This window comes from Agelaius phoeniceus, chromosome 19, assembly GCF_051311805.1.
Source record: "Agelaius phoeniceus isolate bAgePho1 chromosome 19, bAgePho1.hap1, whole genome shotgun sequence".
NCBI classification, from domain to species: domain Eukaryota; kingdom Metazoa; phylum Chordata; class Aves; order Passeriformes; family Icteridae; genus Agelaius; species Agelaius phoeniceus.
Genome location: NC_135283.1, coordinates 9,978,013 through 9,991,466, shown reverse-complemented (window position 1 = coordinate 9,991,466; position 13,454 = coordinate 9,978,013). Strand labels below are relative to the sequence as shown.

At 42.3% G+C, this 13,454-nt stretch overlaps 1 protein-coding gene across 1 annotated transcript; it reads left to right on the top strand.

The window, feature by feature from the left end:
* The first annotated feature begins 419 nt into the window (after positions 1–419).
* On the top strand, positions 420–12,998 carry NOL11 (nucleolar protein 11). Its single transcript, XM_054644907.2, has 18 exons — positions 420–982; positions 2,377–2,490; positions 3,798–3,854; positions 4,446–4,591; positions 4,832–4,889; positions 5,427–5,565; positions 5,973–6,182; positions 6,479–6,555; positions 7,275–7,398; positions 8,068–8,171; positions 8,611–8,679; positions 9,472–9,656; positions 9,902–10,027; positions 10,187–10,402; positions 10,892–10,970; positions 11,897–11,989; positions 12,292–12,399; positions 12,704–12,998. Exons 1-18 carry the CDS (start codon positions 833–835, stop codon positions 12,815–12,817), a joined length of 2,169 nt encoding a protein of 722 aa, XP_054500882.2. The 5' UTR covers positions 420–832; the 3' UTR covers positions 12,818–12,998.
* The last annotated feature ends 456 nt before the right edge of the window (positions 12,999–13,454 follow it).

The window sequence follows — 13,454 nt, the reverse complement described above, 5'->3', positions numbered from 1 at the left end:
CGTGCCGCTGCCCTGGGCACAATCACACCCAGTGCCGCTGCCCTGGGGACAATCCCCCCTCAGTGACACTGCCCTGGGGACAATCCCCATCCCGCCCCGTGTCGCTGCCCAGGGGACAATCCCCGCCCCCAGTGACACTGCCCTGGGGACAATCCCTGCCCCGTTCTGCTGCCCAGAGGACAATCCCACCCCCGTGTCGCTGCCCTGGGGACAATCCCCGCTCAGTGCCTCACAGGGCACTGGCACAGGCAGGGCCGCAGCCCGGGACAGCCCGAGCCCAGCAGGGCCCTCACCGTTCGTCCCCGGGCACATTGGCGCGCACGTGACCGCCTCATTATCATACACGTGACCTTCATTACCGGAGACGTGACCCCGCTCATCGGCGTGCACGTGACCCATTCATTAGCGTAAATCTGAGCCCTCATTAGCATACAGCCAGCCCTGCCGTGGGAACGCCGCGGGAGCGATGGGTTCAGTGCACGGAAGGCGGCAGGGACAGCCGAGTGAGGGCAGTGCCCGCGAACCCCGGAGCGTCCCGCTGTGGGGCGCCGTCCCGAGGACAGCTGCCATCGCCCTCCGCAGCTCTCACAGTATTCAGAGCCCGTAACGCCTTGGGAGCGCAGAGGCTCGCTGCCCGCAGCCGGGGCCCGCAGCCGCAGCCGCGCTGCCTGCTCGGGGAAGGCAAGGCCCGGCCGGGCAGCGCCTCACGACAGCAGCGCGCGCTCCCGGTCGCGACAGCGCCGGGCACGTCCCGACCCCGGCCGGCCCCGCCCCGGGTCACGCTGGGGCGCGCGCGCCGCGCCAATTCTCGCGAGAGCAGGGTCTGGCCAAGATGGCTGCGCTGTGCGAGAGCTTCACGCTGCGCGGGCCGGGCCCCGGCGGCGGCGGCTCCGGACCCGACCCTGGGCTGTGCCTGGAGCCGGGCCCGGGCAGCGATCTCGTGCTGCTCACCGAGCGCGGCCGGGCCGCCACGCTCTTCAAGGTACCGCGCGCGCGTGCTCGGGGGGCGGCAGCGCCGCCCGGGCAGCCCCGGCATGGTGGGGTGTCCCGGGCAGGGCCGGGGCCGCGCCGTTTCCCGTATTCCCTCTCTCCCGGCTGTCCGGACCAGGCCCCGCTGTCCCGGCCGCCATCCCCGGTGGGAGGCAGGGCGGGGAACAGCCCCGGCCCCGCGAGCGGCGCCGGCCCGGCCCGGCCATGCTCTGCCCCCTGCGCTCCCTCTGCTCGGGAACGCGGGGCGGCTCGGGCGCTTGTTCGCGTATTTCTCCTTTTGCTGATATTCTCTGTCCGTTCCCCGTCCCAAAAAACACCTTCCCGAAGCCACAGGTACGTGTCCCTGCAGTGCCCGGTCCCGGGCTGTCAGCTCAGTGTCAGCTGCCGTCCTGCGGGCAGCAGGAGGACTTCAGTTTGCATCACCTGAAAATGAGAATGTGTTCTGGTCTCTGTTATTCAGTAGATCATAATGAGAAACTTTTTGAGCGCTTATTTGAGTTTCTGTGTTTAGTTGGCTATCACATCCACACGGCTGGACAAGCAGGAATGGGTTTAAACTGACAGAGAGTAGGTTTAGATTAGATATTGGGAAGAAATTGTTCCCTGTGAGAGTGCTGAGGAACAGGGTGCGCAGAGCAGCTGTGGTTGCCCCTGGATCCTTGGTAGTGTCCAAGGCCAGGTTGGACAGGGCTTGGAGCATCCTGGGACAGTGGAAGGTGTCCCTGTCCATGGCAGAGAGTGGGACTTGGTGATCTAAAGTCCCTTCCAACCCAAATAATTCCATTATTTAAGTGGGTTGATGATTCAAGCTCCTTTGGGTTGTTTATTCCCCCTGCCAAGACCATATGTGACAACACAACTTGTTGTAAATACACCCAGTGTACTCCGGAGGGAGGAGAGGGGCTCAAGTGCCCTCGGCTGTGAATCACACAGAACAGGAGTTCAGACTGCAAAATCCACTGCTCTTGGTCTCAATAACTCACCTGGAAATAGGAAGAGAAAAAGCACAAATCTGTGTGTGATTGTATTAGTCAGTAAATACAAATTACACTAGTGATACAATGAATATTTGCCCTTTGAAAAAGCCATGCCTTGCACCTGTGCTTCATGGCATAAGCCCTTCAGACTGTTACAGGTCAAAGTTATTTCTTACATGAAAAGAAATCTCATTAATGGAGAGTTCTTTCCTGTTATTCTGAAATTGTTGGTGTTAGAGGTGGAAACAGGAATGCTCAAGAGGAATTTCTGAGTGAAGCAGTTTCCATATTTTAATATTCTAATTCAAGTCAGATGTGGCTGTCTCACATTTCCTTTCTGTCATGAGAGAAGTCCCCAAAGTGTTTCACATGTAACATTTGACTTGCATTGTCTTTGTTCTGACTCTAGATCTCGGATCAGAAGCCCCTGGGCTGTTGGTCAGTTAAACATGGGCAGATTCTCACCTGTCCTGTCGTGTGCAACTTTGAAACCCACGAGTACATTGCAGTTCATGATGACAAGGTGAGAGCCTTCATCTTCTATAGAGGGAAAAGGGAGCTGGTGGGTCCTCCTGAGGGATGTAGGTAGGAAAAAATCAGCAGTGTGACATTTCTGGTTGAAAGTGTGGGGAGCCCCTGGCACACTGGTGATGTGTGGAGGTACCAGGTGTGGATTTGTCTGGGTCTGGATTGAAGGCACTTGAGACAATAATTCATGTTTGGACTCAGGTGTTTATTATTTCTTATCAGTGAAACAGTCTCACTGCTGTGAGTTTGGCAGCTTTTCATTAGAAGGCACAAAATGGCCACAGTCTCTTGGTACAAGGTCTTTTAAGACTAAACTATCCAATTAAGAATTGACACCTAGATTATTTTCCCTCTTAACCCAATAACTGATCCCAAAGAGCTGTAATGCAGAATTTTCTGTCCAATTACAAAATGCCACCCAAACCCATGAGGAAGAAGGAAGAAGCAGCATGAAGAAGAAACCCAGGATGGCACCCTGTGCCCTCCATCTTGCTTCCATTCACAACTTACTAAAAACCCCAAAACCTCAATTTCTCACCAAGTCATACACCTACACTGCTCTCTATAATCTATTTCACACTTTTGTGGATTCTGGTCTATTCTGGAGTTTGGGAAACTTTCTCCATGGATGAGAGTCAAAGTCAGAGCTCCCTGGGGGTCAGGGCACCCCAGAGCAGACACAGGAATATTCCCAGTGCCCTGGGTTTCCAGAGTGATGTGAGCAGGTTCTGTGCTGAGCACCATGGTCTGGTGGCCTTAGACACAGGAGATGCTCAGTGCCTGCTGCAGGCACTCCCTAAGGATGAGTTATTTCTCCTCTTGCAGCCTGGGTGACATTTACAGCTACAAGATTGTGGTACTGGAATGCTTACAATAATTCACACCCTATCCTTGTTTTCCTGCTCTTGTTTCACAGTTAAAAGTTTCTCTTGTGTTTATGGAGCATTTGCTTAGATCATGCTGAGCCTTTGGCTTTTCATAGTTGTTGATGAAGTATCACTCCAAGCATTGCTTGTGAAAATCAGGCCATCTGTATCTCACCTGTCTCCATCACTCTTACCTACTTTTAATTCAGAGTTCTGCTCTGTCTTTTTCTTTATTCTCTCCTGTCCTTTCTTTCCAACTCAGGATTTCTGAGCTTGGTTTCTATTCCTGCTGTTTCTGCTCCCCCCTGGGGCAGTTTCCCCTCAGGTTGCTCTGAATGCTCCCTGTGTGTTTTCCTCCTGATGCAGTTGCTGGTATTTTGAGTGCTGAGAAGTCTTTGTGTTACTGTTTTACCTAAAAATTATGCTTCTCTTAAAGGTTTTAAGAATATGGAAGAATGAAGACCTTAACTTGGACAAAGCCTTTAAAGCAACAGTAAGTGTCCTTCAGGTGTTCTCTTCTATGTGGTTTGGGTCCTGGTGGAGGGAAAAACTGCTCCAATTTTCATAGCATTGGCCATATTACATTTTAGCTTAACTTGTGCTTCGTGATGTTGTGGAGTATTTCAAGGAATCCACTTGCATTGGCTTTATCATCAGAATATTTATATTATTTTATATTATTAATATCTCCTAAAGTGATTTTTATGCCAAGGCCAGCATTTCTGAGGACTTTCTGAAGATGAAGAATTGTGTTCATGTTCTGCTGGTTGATGTGTTCAGCATCACTTTGTGTGGTGCTGTAGAGCAGTTGTGTGACCTCCTGACCCTGTCCTGTATTTTGTGATGTGATTCAGGGATGTGATGCTCATCAGGATGTTTTCCTGGCTTTTTTTGGGGTAGTGATTTGCATTATTTGTGGCATTTCAGCAAATCAGCAGTGTTCAGATCTACATTATCAAGAATCTTAAAGCTTTATCATTTTTCTGTTAAAAGTTTCTTGGCATAAGCGAGAATAATGAGCAAAGCACTCAGTTTTCAGGGCTGTGTACAGAAAGCAGAGATTTGTTTGTTTTTGCTCTTGCAGCTCTCAGCAGAGGTGTACAGGATCCACTCCCTTCCCCAGGGGGGCGCCCTGGTGCTGTTCAGGGGCGGGGGGGTTCGGACCCTGGATGTGCTGCTGGAGGCTCCTCAGCAGGAGATCGAGAGCCTCATCTCAGCTGAGGCCATCAGGTCAGTGGGGCCCGTGGGGGATTCTTGCTTGGGGGAACTCACTGGGACTGTGAAAGTTGGGGAAATCAAGGACCAGGATCATGGAGTTGGGGGTTTTCTTCCAACACTTGGTTTTTAAAATCTTGGAGTTATTTATTCACTAGACTAATTCTAAAATTAGAAGGTGCCTGGTGTATAGTGATATGACTTTATACATAAAGCTAGAATTTGGAGGATGTTCATCCAGCTTTCTGGTTTTAGGTGGAGTGGAGCTTTTATGGAAGGCCAAGAACCTGTCTTAATTTTCACTACTGAGAAAGTGAGTTAAATATTTTTTATTTTAAAAACTCTCATAGCAGGAGACCTGAGTGTTTTTTTCGAAATCCATCACTGGTTTCATTTGATATTTGATTTTTAAAGCTTTTAGTAGAACCATTATCCTGATTTAATCAACACAGCAGTTCAATGGAAGTTGTGTTGCATTCAGGGCTGAGAAGCTGGGCTCTCAGAACTGCAGAGAACAATTAATAATATGAAGTACAGTGGACATTGTGTGCCTCTTCATTGCTCATTGTGATGATCTGTTGAATAGGATGTTTGTTTTTAAAAAAGGAATTATACCTTCATCTGTCTTTATGCAAATGCTTCTTCCTGTCATTCCATTTGTTGCATCAAATAAGAATTTTCTTTACTTGTTAGTCTGCAGACTACTCCAAATAATTCTGTATGTCCTATAGAAAACACAATTTCCTAATTTTGCACAACATCCAAAGTAAAGCAGTACTGATATCTGAATTTCTGTTGTATCTTCTTGGTGTAAATTAAGGGAAAATTTTCTTTTCTTTTTTTATTTTAGAATAAGGATTTTTTTGTCTATGTACAGAAGCCTAAGCTGAATAGTCTACACAAATACAAGCTTGAACAACAGAAACCAGCCAGGCCCCTGTGTTTCACAGCACATATAACAAACCAAACTGTCACACTTCTGTGTTTGTGTAAGTTATATTTGTTAATGGCTTGTGATAATGAAGCAAAGAATTGTATGAAAGGACATAAAATGTTCATTTTTATTAAATGCTGTTTAATATTTTTAGTTTTTTAAGCTTTCTAAAATAGCTACAAGTAGTAATGAAGGATTCCTGGTACTTTAATGGTTGCAATGACCAACTGTTCCTACCCATGATCATTTGTACCCTGCAGATCTCACTGCACCTTTATTGCTGTACTTTTATTTTGCTGCTTTGGATTATAATAAATCCTTTAAATATCCTGCATTAATTCTTCTTTCAGCATTCACTGGGTATTGGGGTTTTTTTGGATTTTTTTTGCCATATGATATCAAACAGGTTTTTTCCACAAAAAAAAATTTGTAATAGAGTAATTATTATTTTTCTTTTGACAGATTCCAATAACTCTGTGTACCAGGTTCTGATACCTCTACAGCAAGATACTGAAGAAGAAGAGGAAAAAGAAGAAGAAGTTTTGTCCAAGTCACTACTACTAAACCTTTCAGTATCTGGAGCTGCTCTGAAAGGAACATCTTTAGTTGTCCTGGACAAAGATCACGTTGCAGTGTTGGGCAGTCTGCCTGATCCTGGCAAAAAGCCCAAAGGTAACTTGAAAAATCCTATTAAGCTATTGTAAGGTCTAAAATTTCCTTGGGCAAAGCACTGGGTGTGAAAACTGTGCTCTCTTGTCTCAGCCTCTGGTTTAAAGCTCTTCCCTGGAAATCCAGCATTTCTTTGGATTGAGATTTAACCTGAGTGATGTAATTCCTAATGCTAAATATGGCTGAGCTGTTTTGAAACAGTTATTTCTGTTTCCTGCAGCCTTTGTAACTGCAAGTAGCAAAGACAAATGTAGTGCTTCTGTTGCTTTTTGCTCTCATCTCTCTGTTACTTCCCTCAGAGTGCCTGACCATATGGAATACAAAATTTCAGACCTTGCAAACCTCCAAGGAGCTGCCCCTGGGCACCAGTGGCCAGGTGAGGCTCAGCCATGGCATTGGGGTCCTTGGGCTTTGTGCTTTTGGCAGCAGGGAGGGAACTGCTGGGCTGCAGAGCTCTGCTGCTGCTGCTGGAGGAGCAGGAATTGCAGCTTCTGCAGCAAAATTATTGCTGAGCAGTTGAGGAGCACTTTCTGTCAGAATATTCACTGGGAGAGTGGTGCCTGGAGGAATTTCTGTGATCATTTAGTACTTTGTCACTTCTCATATCATCATTATTTGGTGTGAATAAAATCACTGAACACAAAATCCAGCAGTGTCTGTTCTGTTAAGGGAATTTGCAGTTGAAGGCCTAAATGATTCTGTGAACACCTGAGCAGCACTTCAAGCTATTCCAGAGTCAAATAGGTGAAATGACACCCAAGGAATAAATGCACTAGTGAACCAGAACAGCTGACTGATTTTGTCTTAAAATTGTACAAGAGGAAACTTAAAAAGTGAAATTTTCAGAGGACTTAATGCTTTGGAGCAGCCTCTATATTTTAGGACATCCCTGAAAAAATACTCTGCATTTGTAATTTCTGTATTTAAAATCAGCAGTTAATGAAGGTTTGCTAGCAAATGTTAAACCTACCACAAATAATTTAAAATAATCTGATCACTGACTTACATTTGAAGCTTAGAGTAAGGAGTTACACATCAGTGCAGGAACTCACTTTTCTGCTTATCTCATTTATGATACATTTTAATATTTTGCAGTTGTGGTGTTATGAGGAAAAATTTTTTCTAATTCATGGGAAAGTGCTGACTGTAATTATGTACAAGTGTGAAACATCATCCTTGGCAGCTGCTGTGGGAAAGCTCAAGGACAGTCAAACCCTTGGTAAGATTTTTTTTTTTACAATTACAGTGAAAAGATCTTGTAAAAGGAAGATGTCTGTATAAAAATTATTTTAACGCAGTCCAATAAAATTAATTAATTTAATCTAAACAGCTTGAAGCAACTTCACCCTGTACTGTGTTCCTGGCTGCTAAATTTACTGGTGCTGGGACCACCAAAGCACACAAATGTCAGAATTGATTGTGGCTTCACTTAACCTGGGTTGTCATTCAGATCCTGGAATTACTGAGAACACTGGAATGCTGGGGATGAATACTGAGAACAAAGTGAAGTGCTGTTTCCTAAAAAGTATTTTCAAAGAGTTTGTGGTTGGATAGGGCAATGTCAAACCTTAGTTTGTGAACTTCAGTTTAAAATTGTTCTGTCACAGTGGTTTTAAACACTGCAGTGGTAAAACATTGCAAGTAATGATCAGGATAAATTGTGTAATAACTTACTTCTCCTGCTCCCTGAGGCAAAGTGGAGGAACAGTATAAAAAAGGTCATAAAATTACCCACTGCTGAAATAAAACTGGCAACTTTTTTGGCATAAAATCCCTTGCATTATTGTTTAGAAAGTATCTGTTAGCATGAGAAGTTGATGCAATATTCACACTTCAATAAATGTGCTGTAAGTGTTACCTTCATGCAGTTCCATTTGTGTGTTCCCAGATGTGTCCTCGTTTGTGAACTGGAATACCCTGGAAGAGGAAGAGCTGCTGGTTTCCTTTCAGTCCCAGGAGTCTGTAGCTCTGAAAGCAGAGTCCAGAATGAGTGTAAGTTAGCATTAGGGTCCTTTGGGGTTGTTGTTTGTCTCTGAAAGCAGAGTCCAGAATGAGTGTAAGTCAGCATTAGGGTCCTTTGGGGTTGTTGTTTGTCTCTGAAAGCAGAGTCCAGAATGAGTGTAAGTCAGCATTAGGGTCCTTTGGGGTTGTTGTTTGTCTCTGAAAGCAGAGTCCAGAATGAGTGTAAGTCAGCATTAGGGTCCTTTGGGGTTGTTGTTTTCTTGTCTCTTCCCCATGCTGCTGCTTTTAGGTGTTGCAGCAGAAAGAAATTTCACTTTATCTGTTACTGATTGTTTCTAACACTGTTTCTGGAATTTGAGTTAGTAATTATAGTCTGGACAGCAAGTTGACACATGAAGTGTGTTTTTTTGCTTGAAATCCTTAAATATTTTGGAGCTGAATAATAACTCTGTGTTTTTCTTCACCACAGTTAAGATCAAATAGGAGCACTGGACAATCAGGGACTTTATCAGTTGGGCAGCTCTTACTAAGACTCAAAGTAAGTAACCCAAATATCCTCAATAGAGTTTAGACACTCAGAATATTCTAGGTGTCTCTTAAGCTGTTACCTCTTTCCATGTCCTCTTGCACATATCAGGCTGACCAAGCTGCCTTGAACAGGTGAGATGAAGGATATTGTTACCATTATTGTGCAAGAACAGCATTTGAGTATGGTTAAGAAATTAAAAAGAAATTAAGTTTTGTCATAGGAGCATGTTTTGAGAACTGTACATGGCTTATAACAGCTGAGTTCTGGAAACTTGCACAAATTTCTTCATTTTTAATGACAGTCTCTTACAGTAAATAAGGGAGGATATTTTATCTGAACTTTGCTCGTTTAGGTTCTTATTTATGGCCTTAATTTTGTTGAAGGCATTTTGGCCATAGGAAGTCAGAGGAATTGTCAGGAATTCCACTGTAAATTCAGCAAAAAGCTCTTTAGTTCCTTTCTAGAACTTGCTGCAAGTGCTGTGAATGGTCACACAGGAAGGGAGACTTATCCACAGTTCAGCTGTGGCTGGACACCTTGGCATTGTCACTGATGGAACAGTGATTAATGAGCAGTTCCTGCTTGCCTGAGCTCAGGTGAGGAATCTCCTCATTTAGCTCCTTCATGCTTGAGAGAATCTGTCCTGTCAAAACACACAGTGGTGAGGGATTTCTGTACATTTCAGTAACTTGAATTCCAAAATAGGTCTGTTCAACTTAATGCCAACTTGTAATTAGTGCCAGGGTAGTTCTCAAGCATGTGCCATGTACTTCTGAGTTGCACAGTATTTGTCTTTTCCAGGATGCTTCTAATTATGTGTTGGAAACTGAATTGAAAAAACTAATGGCAAAAGCACCGACCCCAGATCTGCAAGCCACCATTGGCTGTGTGGTCACTGCCCTTACAGACAGATGTAAAAGAAATCCAAAGTTCTACCCTCAAAATTTACTGCAGGAGATTGTTGAAACCCGGGACATGTCCTACAGGTAGTGACTCTCTATTTTTTAAAGTGTAAGGAATAGTCTTTAAAATTAAAAAAAGTAGAAATAAAGTTCTTTATAAGCTGCTCTTGAATGATCAGAATTTAGTACCAAAGATATTTATTTTCTGATGAAGTTGGTGTTTTACATAAAATTCCATCTGGGGAGGAAGATCAGTACTACTACCAAAAGTGTAGTTCTCAGTGTGGACTGTGCAACCTATTAAATCTATTAAATTCATATTCTTATAGTTTATGTCCAGATTTAATGGCTGTTGCTTTGGAGCAAAAAGACCTGCAGCTCTTGCAAATCTGCCTAGAACGCTTTCCAGATATTCCTGAAGAAATCACTTATGCTTGCCTGAAAGCTTTTTTAAGGTAACTCAAAATCAGTCTTTCCTTTTTTTCTTCACCAAATTTTTAGTCTGTTTTTGTTTTCATAAGAAGCTTCATAGAATTCATGCTATGTGTTGATGGCATTGATGATTTTAAAGCTAATAATTAAAAGTGTTCAATGTCTGAAATTTTCTTCTACAGCACGAGTGAAGACCATCTTAAAAGTGTAGATGTAAACCTGGATTCTGCCATCTGTTATGTCGATATTGAATGCAATGATATGGAAGTCAAGACTGAAATTCTGGAAAATGGTTTCAGTGAAGAGATGGACCAGGACATGTGTGACACCAAAATCCCCAAGGAAACCCAGAGAGATGGTGCATCCTGCCCTGTTGGGCTTCAGAAGGCAGCATTGCTGTATCCTGTGTGGGGAAGGGCAGGCAGAGCTCTGCACCTGCTGTGGTGTTTGTGTTTGCTATTGCCTAAAGGCACCACCTCTGTTACTGCTCCGAGTTCCTGGCTTCTCATAACAGCTGTTTCTGCTCAGTAGAAAAATTGTTTAAAATAGAAATAGAAATATTTAGCTTTTAGAATGTATCTACACCAATTTAAACTTCGTTTTATTTCACTTTTGCAATAATTTTTCTCTACTTAAAAGCAAAGGTATCAGTGCTTTGGATATTTGCCTGTTTAAGCACATCAGGCAGTTACACTCTTGTAGTGGACAGAACTGTTCAAGTTAAATCTATCATAATAGTTCAGTTGCTGTAGATATTTCATGATAAAAATAATATTCAAATAGAACTTCTCTGAAAAACCTGGAGAAATATTTTCTTTAGAATTCACTCTGGTTTGAAGAAACTGGTATTTTTCCTGCAATGTTATTCCCTTAATAGCACTACACAGAAATGCTGTTCTCCATTCAGCTTACACTGAAACATTTCTTTTGCCTCACCTGAAAAACCTTCCAGCTCAACAAGCCATTGTAAGTATTTTAACATTAAAAGGTATAAAAGCACTTATTATTTCATGGTGAAGGAAAGGAAAAAGATTTTTTTTTTCTATTCTATTTTTTATTCTATTTCTGTTGTATATGAGAAATTCACTGTTCTTTCAGGATTCCTGAAAAAACAGTGAATTTCTCATATAAATTCAAACTAATGAACAAAAATAACAAACTAATGAGCAAAAATGAAATTAGGATGCCTGATAAGATTTAATATTAAGGAATATCACATTTTTCCATATACTTACGTAATTTTCTTGATATTTGTAGTCCTTGCTTATTTTAGAAGATGTAAGTAAGAAACTTTCTTTATGACCCAGCATACCTGGAAAAAGTTCATATTCTGTTAGCAAGTAATTATACCTTCCCTTGATTGAGATGTTTTTTAAGAAAGGAAAAAGACACAGTAATTTAGTCAGTCCTAACAGAAACAGAAGTTTAGAAAATATGAGAAAAAAAACCTCTGTATAATCCCCAATGTAATACAAATCTAGATCACCTCAGTTTAGGAAAAAACCCACCAAACTCCCATTTCTCAAAATCTGAAATATAACTTCAAGAACTGTGTGTACCTGAGAATATGTGTGAGTTTCCAGTGATCTTAGAAAAACCCCACACATCAAAACAAAGCTGATCTCATCTCTGACACATTTCCTGGAACAGTGATTACCCCTGAATGTAATTTACACTGAATATTGCTGGGAATTTTCAAACATCCAGCTATGGGTGGTGTAAGAGAACCATAAAACTTGTTTTTAATGTGTAGTATACAGGCATCCATGTTGCATTCAAAAGCAAGAAATAAAATTTAAAAATTCCTTATGGATATTACTGTGTGCAGGACAAAACCCTTTGGTCTATGAAATGTTTGTCCTTTACAAATGTTCTGACTTTTCTACTTTCAGCTATTTCTCAGGTATTTATATTACCTGTATGTGAAATGCAGTGAAAAAGTTAACACCACTCTTCCTGGAATACGCTCTCCCACAATAAATCAGGTGAGCAGCTCATTCTAAAGCTGTGCTTCCTTCTTTTTCTGGGGTGTGTAACTGAGTAGTTGGGAATATCTAAAATCAACTGACATCTGCATTAATTGTGCAAAGAACTGGCCATCAACGTGACCTGTATGAAGTCAGATGTAACACTTTAACAATCAAAATGCAAATATTCCTTAAAATATGCCTGAACATATGAACCCATGCATTTTGCAGTAGAAATGAATGTTTCAGAGTTCAGCTTTTAAAGGCAAATGTGTGTTTCCAGCCTGGGAGGTGTAAGTGGACTTTTTGTTTCCCTTCAGATCATGGATTGGATGTGCCTATTGCTTGATGCTCAGTTCACTGTCATGGTGATGCTTCCAGAAGCAAAGGACTTGCTTTCAAACCTGCACAAGTTTGTGAGAGCCCAAGTAAGTTGCATCTTCTGGGATAATTCTTTGATTTTCAGTTGGATTCAGAATATGGATGTTGAGAACAGGGGGAGACAGACAACAACAAATTATATAGTGAATCAAATAATGTCTGTCCTCCTCTGTGTGCTCCTTCCTGAGCATGAATTGCAGTTGCCTCTGTCTCATTGGGATTTCAAAAGCTGCTTTATTTGGTTTAAATACCTTACTCTGTGCAGAACCACAGATAGTTCCACAGTATGATGATGTATGAGAAGAATTAAAGTGTATTTTACTAGAAATGTCTCTGTTTTCTTCTTTTCAGGTACGGTTCTACTCAGAACTCAACAAGATTGAAGGAAGTTTGAGGGAATTACAAAGACTGAACCACCTGAGAGAATCTCAGACCTATTCTATTGAAGTGCTGGAAATCATTTGAATTTGAAGCTCATTAACACATTTATTTTGTATTGATTCCTTTTATGACAAGGATGTATTAGCACTCCATATTGGGGCTGTCAAAAGTTGTTTTTCTACATAGGAGGAGCCTGGTTACTCTGTAGCTACATGGGAGTTGTAAGTTTGAACCTTGTGTATTAAAATCTCTCTTTTTGACTGGATGAGAAGCTGGATGTTTGCTTATATTTTCATGTAGAATTTTGTGATCATGAGAACTTCCCAGAATAGCACACAATTCTTGGCTAAACACAAGATGGTTGTGGCAGAACTTGCTGTCTTGGGCTGTGTAACTGGGACAGAGCTGCACAGTTGAAAAGCTCGAGTCACTTTGCAAGGTGACATGTTTGGTTGTATTTATCCACTGTCTGTACCAAGTGTGTGTACAAGTCTGAAAAAACCTCTGCAGTAGCAGCTGAAGATTTATAGAGGGGACTTCTTGGCACTGGTAGTTGCTTTCAATATTTTGGACAAGAAAACTTACCTTGAATTTAAAATAAGATCATTCTTACCTATATCAGTTTGTTTTCTGTAAGTACTTTTTCAACTACTGAACACCTCAACTTAGTTAATGTCACCTGTGCTGCTTGAATTCTAGTATTTCAAAGTATATCTTAGAT

Bases quoted from the DNA above. Each gene is read 5' to 3' on its own strand.
- NOL11 (XM_054644907.2), top strand. From the start codon at position 833: ATGGCTGCGCTGTGCGAGAGCTTCACGCTGCGCGGGCCGGGCCCCGGC. The intron at 6,556-7,274 runs GTGAGGCTCAGC...AATATTTTGCAG, and splicing joins CCCTGGGCACCAGTGGCCAG to TTGTGGTGTTATGAGGAAAA. The intron at 10,403-10,891 runs GTATCCTGTGTG...AGCACTACACAG, and splicing joins CTTCAGAAGGCAGCATTGCT to AAATGCTGTTCTCCATTCAG.